This window comes from Salvia miltiorrhiza, chromosome 8 (genome assembly GCF_028751815.1).
Source record: "Salvia miltiorrhiza cultivar Shanhuang (shh) chromosome 8, IMPLAD_Smil_shh, whole genome shotgun sequence".
Taxonomy (NCBI): domain Eukaryota; kingdom Viridiplantae; phylum Streptophyta; class Magnoliopsida; order Lamiales; family Lamiaceae; genus Salvia; species Salvia miltiorrhiza.
In genome coordinates, this window is record NC_080394.1 from 46,206,403 (window position 1) to 46,212,402 (window position 6,000).

A 6,000-nucleotide genomic window follows, 5' to 3' on the forward strand; every position below is an offset into this window, starting at 1 on the left:
GGTCAACCCGTCGCACTCCTGTGCGACCGTCGCACAGGAGACCAACCCTTTAAATAAACGTGATTAATTGAGATAAACATGATTAGAGTCATTTTTTTTTCCTACAAAATCTCGACTAATTAATAGTTATCAAATAACCCATTATTCCACAATTTTTGGGTAAGGCAACCACTTACCCATTATCTCTCTCACAAAATGTAGTTATTTCTCACTCATCAAGCATAATCACTGCCATTTTTCTCACCCGTTGTCTCATGTCTGTCATCCACAGAAGGAACGTCGCCGCTGAGCCGTTTTTCCATCGAAACTTATTGAATTGATAATATTGTTATTCAACATTACTTCCAATAAAATAATATTTAACCTAACACAAATGATAAATTTTTTTTATATATAATTTGACTAATTTAAATTTTTTAAAAATATATATATAATAATACTCCCTCCGTTCCACTTATCTTGACACATTTATTTTGAGCACAAAAATTAAGAATAAGGTGTTACGAATGTAAAGTAGTCGAGTCCACTTATTTAATTTTGTGTAGAGAAAATAGAGACCATATAATATTTTTGAAAAATATCATTATAAATGAGACAAATTAAAAAGAAAAGTTTATTAAAATACGATTTTATTGAAAGAAGAAAAAACCTAAAAAAAAAAAAACCCTTGAGAGCACAAGAAACGCAGACTAAGGGCCGAGCCTCGTTAAAACCTTTTTACGGAAAACCCAGAGGGAAAAACCGTAGAAAGGAAAAAGAGTACCCGTCTAGAAAACGAAAAGAGAAGGAGGAGAGAGTGGAGGGGTGAGTTTCCGGAACTCCGGCCTAACCATCGTCCCCAAACCCACCCGGCTCTCACCCCGCAAAGAAGACCGAACAGGGACAAATGGCCGGTGATACGCCGTCGCCAAGTATCCCAGAAAGAAAAGCTAAACGGCCGGTTAGACGCCGTCGCCGTTAGCTCGAACGAAAGAAACAAGCAAAAGTAAGGAAAGCTATACAGCCGGTTAGACTCCGTCGCCGTAAGCTTGAACGAAAAAAACAAGCAAAAGTAAGCACCACAGCCGGTAAGATGCCGTCGCCGTGAACTTACCACAAAGCCAAGAACAGAGCCAAAAAGGTAAAACACAACGTGAGAAAGCCTAAGAAAACTCCAGCCCTCTTGATGCAGCCAATCTTCCACGCCAAGAACCCCCTCCAACTGTTCGATCGAAAGCCCAGAAGGCTGCCAGTTCCTTCCACCCGCGGTGCTGCCAGAGACCAAGAAGATGAACTTCCTCCTGCCCAAAAACGTCACAAACCCCGGCCCAAAAACGACCGAGCACCACGCAGCCATAGTAGCGAAACCACTTCCATCCCAGCCAGAGAAATAACAGCGGAGACGCTCAAAAAGCCGAGCATCAACGAGCCCACTCCAGCATCTTCCCTCGCCCAGAACACTGACCACGCCAACCCTGCACTCAGCGCCGAAATTCCCCTCACAAATCTCACCCAGCGAGCTAGCACTGCAGCAGCCGCCAAGTACCCTCCAGGTGTTCGTAGAAAAGCCTGAGTCAGAACTAACCAGCCAAAAGAGCCCAACCCGGCCCAAATCATTCCAGTAACCCAAACGAAGCAACCCGGAACGTGAGAAACAGCCAAACTCGAACAGAATTTTATCTTTGACGCACATGGCTATCAACAGATAAATCGCGTATGACTGCATCCTTAATTAAATCAATATTGTGATTCCAATAACCAATCGGAGTATGTGGACTAGCCATGATGTCCGCAGGGGTGTTTCCTTCTATAAAAATATGCGTGATCCTAAACTCCATCATGTTCAGCAGCTCAAGAGCACGTCCCCAAATAGCCGCAAAGCGCCAAGGAATGCAGCTCGATTTGGTGGATAACATATGAACCACATAAGAAGAATCCGCCTCAAACCAGACTTTTTTCCAACCGTTCTTAAAAGCATATTCAATAGCTGAGATAATGCCTAGGAGCTCGGCTTCAAAAGCGAAACCAATCCCTCCATCGACATGAAAGCAACCACGCACAAAACCCTTCCAATCCCTGAAAACCCCACCAGCGAAAATACGTCCCGGGGCACCAACCGCAGAGCCATCCGTGTTCGCTTTCAACCATCCAAAAGCCGGTGGAGACCAATAAACCGAATCAAACTTAGGAGGTGGCCTCTCTCTGACCCGAATCCCAAGCCGTCGAACAACCAGATAGTCAGCCCATTGGTTGTTAATAAAACCCATCTTCCCAAACGAAGTATCAACCTCTAAGAAGGAAGAACGTAGGAAAGCAAGCACTGCATTATGCTGCATAGAAGTCCCCTCAAAGTGGCTCTTATTGCGAGCCGTCCAGAGTGTCCAAATAAGAGTAATCACTCCAAGTTTCCAGAAGTTGTTCAGCTGAGAACTCATATCAACAGACCAAGAGAAAATTAAGAAACTCTGAATATCATGACATTCTATGCCCCTGCCAAGATCGAACCAGCTGAGAAAGTCCGCCCAAATAGGACGAACCTTGACGCAGGACCAAAGTATGTGATCCATATCTTCCGCCGCACCTAAACAGAACGCGCAATAATTAGGTATGATGAGCCCTCTAGGAATGAGCTTGTCAAGCGTGGGCAGACGTCTATGAATAAACTTCTCCCAAAGCCAAAGCCCCCAAGAAACCCGTGGAAAACGATGACAGCGAGAAACAAAAGCAAGTTTCGCAGTAACATCCCCCTGAACCGAAGGTTTCCAAAAGCGAGTATCCTCATTGCTGCCAATAGGCAAGAGAAGGATGTCACAAATAATATGCGGATATTCATCCACAAAATCCTGAGTGAAATGCCAGACACCGTCATAAAAATAATCCTCCACCGTTTGGTTCAACCTTGAGCGAATGAAAGCAGGAATATTAATCTTATCTGCAATCACATATCCCAACCAATCGTCATTCCATAAATAAATAGAGGCTCCTTTCCCGAGTAAACAAAACGAATCATCAACCAAATCCGGAATGAGCTCTTTAACGCCAAAGTAGGTGAGCGCGGCCTGCTAAACACATCCAAATATCTCTCATGCATCAGGTCAAAGCCAAAATCTCTCCCCTTAATAAATTTCCATGCAAGTTTCATAAGGAAAGCCTCATTCATCATATCAAACGAGCGAATTCCCAAGCCACCTTCCTCCTTAATCCCACAAACACGCTCCCAACTGACCGAACAGTTAGGGCGCTTATTGATGTGACCTGACCAAATAAAATTCCTACACGCAGTATCCAGGGCCTTTAAAAGCGAACGAGGCCACTTATAAACCATCATTGTATGAACTAAAGAACTTTGAATGACGGATTGCACCAAACAAATTCGTCCTACCATAGACAGCTGCAGCCCTTTCCAACGAGCAAACTTATTGATAATACGATCTTTGATAGCCGCTAGATGAGTTGCTCTTGGACGCCCAACAAAGAGAGGGGCCCCTAAGTAAACCATAGGCAACTTGGCAGTCGAGAAACAAAGGATACGAGTGATATGCCGCTGATAGCAAAGAGAAACCCCTTTGCCAAAGTAAACATGCGATTTTTCACTACTGCAAATCTGGCCAGAAAACTCACCATAGCGCTTGAAAATGTCCCTCAGAGTCCGAGCATTCTGTGTAGATGCTTTGCAAAAAATAAGAATATCGTCCGCGTAAAGCAGATGAGTAGGGAAAAGAGAATTCTGGCTCATACGCATAGGGATAAGATTGCCCGAATCCACCGCCTTCAGTAATAAGTTGCTAAGCACATCCTCAGCAATACCAAAGATGATTGGGGAAAGAGGATCCCCCTGCCTGACACCGCGTGAGCAAGCAAAATATCCACAAAGCTTTCCATTGAAAAGAATAGAGAGCATGGCTGAGGAGAAAATGATCATAAGCCATCGAAGGAAGGACTGATCAAACCCCATAGCACTCATGGCGCACATGATGAACTTCCAAATCATGGTGTCAAAAGCTTTTTTAATATCTACTTTGCAAGCCATATTTTTGCCCTGACAAGACCTTTTCATACAGTTAACTCCTTCCGATCCCAACATAATGCAATCATGAATAAGCCTGCCCCTGATGAAACCAAATTGATTGTGCGAAACACAATCAGCTGCCACCGAACTGAGCCTTGTTGCAAGAATTTTTGAAATGATCTTAAAGAAAAAATTCGAAAGAATTGTAGGTCGCACATCAGCAACCGTCTCCACCGGATCCTTCTTTGGAATTAAAATGAGAGTGTTCGAATTCATACCATGAGGCAGATAGCTCTTAGTAAAAAAGGTGCGAACCGCCTTAATAATATCGCTCTGAATAGTGTCCCAACATCGTTGAAAGAAAATACCAATAAAGCCATCCGGGCCAGCCGCACTGTCACCCGACAAATCCAACACCGCTGCTTTAATTTCCTCGTCAGCCGGAATACTAGTCAGCTGGGAATTATGCTGCTGCGTGACACAATTTTGCACCACCGTCTGGATCTCTTGAGTAGTCACTTGTGAAACCATATTCTCAGAGAATAAATTTGAGAAATAGTCCACAATATGACTAGCGATAACCTCCTGATCAAAAACAATCGTGCCATCAATCATAAGCTGAGGCAGCATGAGCTGCTTACGCCACATCTTGAAAGAGTTATGAAAGAAACTTGTGTTTCTGTCCCCATCATTCAGCCAATTAATACGACTTTTCTGCTTAAGCAGAGCACTTTTTCTAGAAAGAATCGTTCCAACGCGAGCCTGCACCTCCACTTCTTCTTCAAACAGAGACTCTGAATATCCTTCATTGGCAATCCGCCGTTGGATCCCTTCTAAAGAACTCTGCAGCTGTCTCAATTGATCATCAACATTACCGAACACTTGCCTGTTCCAATTTTTCAGCGCTAACCGTAGCCGCTTCAGCTTCATCATAACTAAACGTATCGGACAGTTCACGTTAGTAGGAGCGTTCCAGGAAGCCTGCAAAAAACCTTGAAAATTCGGGTGCATCAACCACATAGAGAAGAATTTAAAATTCCGGTGATTAGTATTACCCCCTCCATGCATTGCAGAATCAGTGGGGAATGATCAGAAGACAAACGAGGAAGAATGTGTGTGTTGAGCGAATCCCACATGGCAACGAAACCGGCAGAAAACAAGCAACGATCAAGTATCGATTCAACATGAGAGGGTAGATGGCGTCTACCGCACCAGGTGAAAGAAAGCCCAGTGGTGTTGGACTCAAAGAAACCCGAAGCATCAATAAAATCACGAAACTCCCTACAAGAAGCGGCACTTGGTAAACAGTTACTAATACGTTCATGAGCACCTTTAACAGCGTTGAAATCACCAAAAAAGAACATGTTATCAACAACGTGATTCAACAGATCAATCCAAAGATGTCGGCGTTCCCCCGGAGAGGAATCACCGTGAATAAACGCCGCCCGGAACCTGCGAGTATGCCAAGAGCAATCAAGAATAACAGCCTGGCTGGAAGAAAAAACCATAGAAGTTGTGACTTGAGGAGCTGCAAAAACCCAAATGTTCGAACTCATACCCAGACGCACATTTTGATGGATTGGAATGACATTAATAGAATGCCAGTAAGCCAAAGGAATATTAGCAAAAGCAGACTTTGGCTCCACAATACCCATGAGCAAGGGTTTAAAAATCTGGCAATGATCCGAGAGGACCCTCCGAGTATCCTCGTTGAGCCCTCTCACATTCCAGAACAGCACATTCATTGGAGAATAGTATCGTCCAACGAGGAAAATTCCTCGTTTTCAACATCAGCAGCCCAGTCCTGTTTCGCCACATTAGACATAGTCTTCAAGTTTGGGCTAGTATCCGGCACAACCACAAAATCCCGTGGTTGCCTACCTGCCACATGCGCAGCACCCAGCTGCTCTTTCACCACTTCAATGCCCGGCTTCTTTAACCGACCTTTTCCAGTGTCAGGCGCTGCTCGCGCTCTCCCTTTAGCCTTGATTTCCTTAGAAATAGCACTCCCG

General features: G+C 44.3%; 1 protein-coding gene across 1 annotated transcript; it reads right to left on the minus strand.

Annotated features, from left to right (window-relative positions):
- Nucleotides 1-1,655: 1,655 nt before the first annotated feature.
- Nucleotides 1,656-5,733, minus strand: LOC130998549 (uncharacterized). Its single transcript, XM_057923964.1, has 3 exons — nt 5,044-5,733; nt 3,362-4,969; nt 1,656-3,038 (listed from the first exon to the last, which is right to left on the minus strand). Exons 1-3 carry the CDS (start codon nt 5,731-5,733, stop codon nt 1,656-1,658), a joined length of 3,681 nt encoding a protein of 1,226 aa, XP_057779947.1.
- Nucleotides 5,734-6,000: the final 267 nt, after the last annotated feature.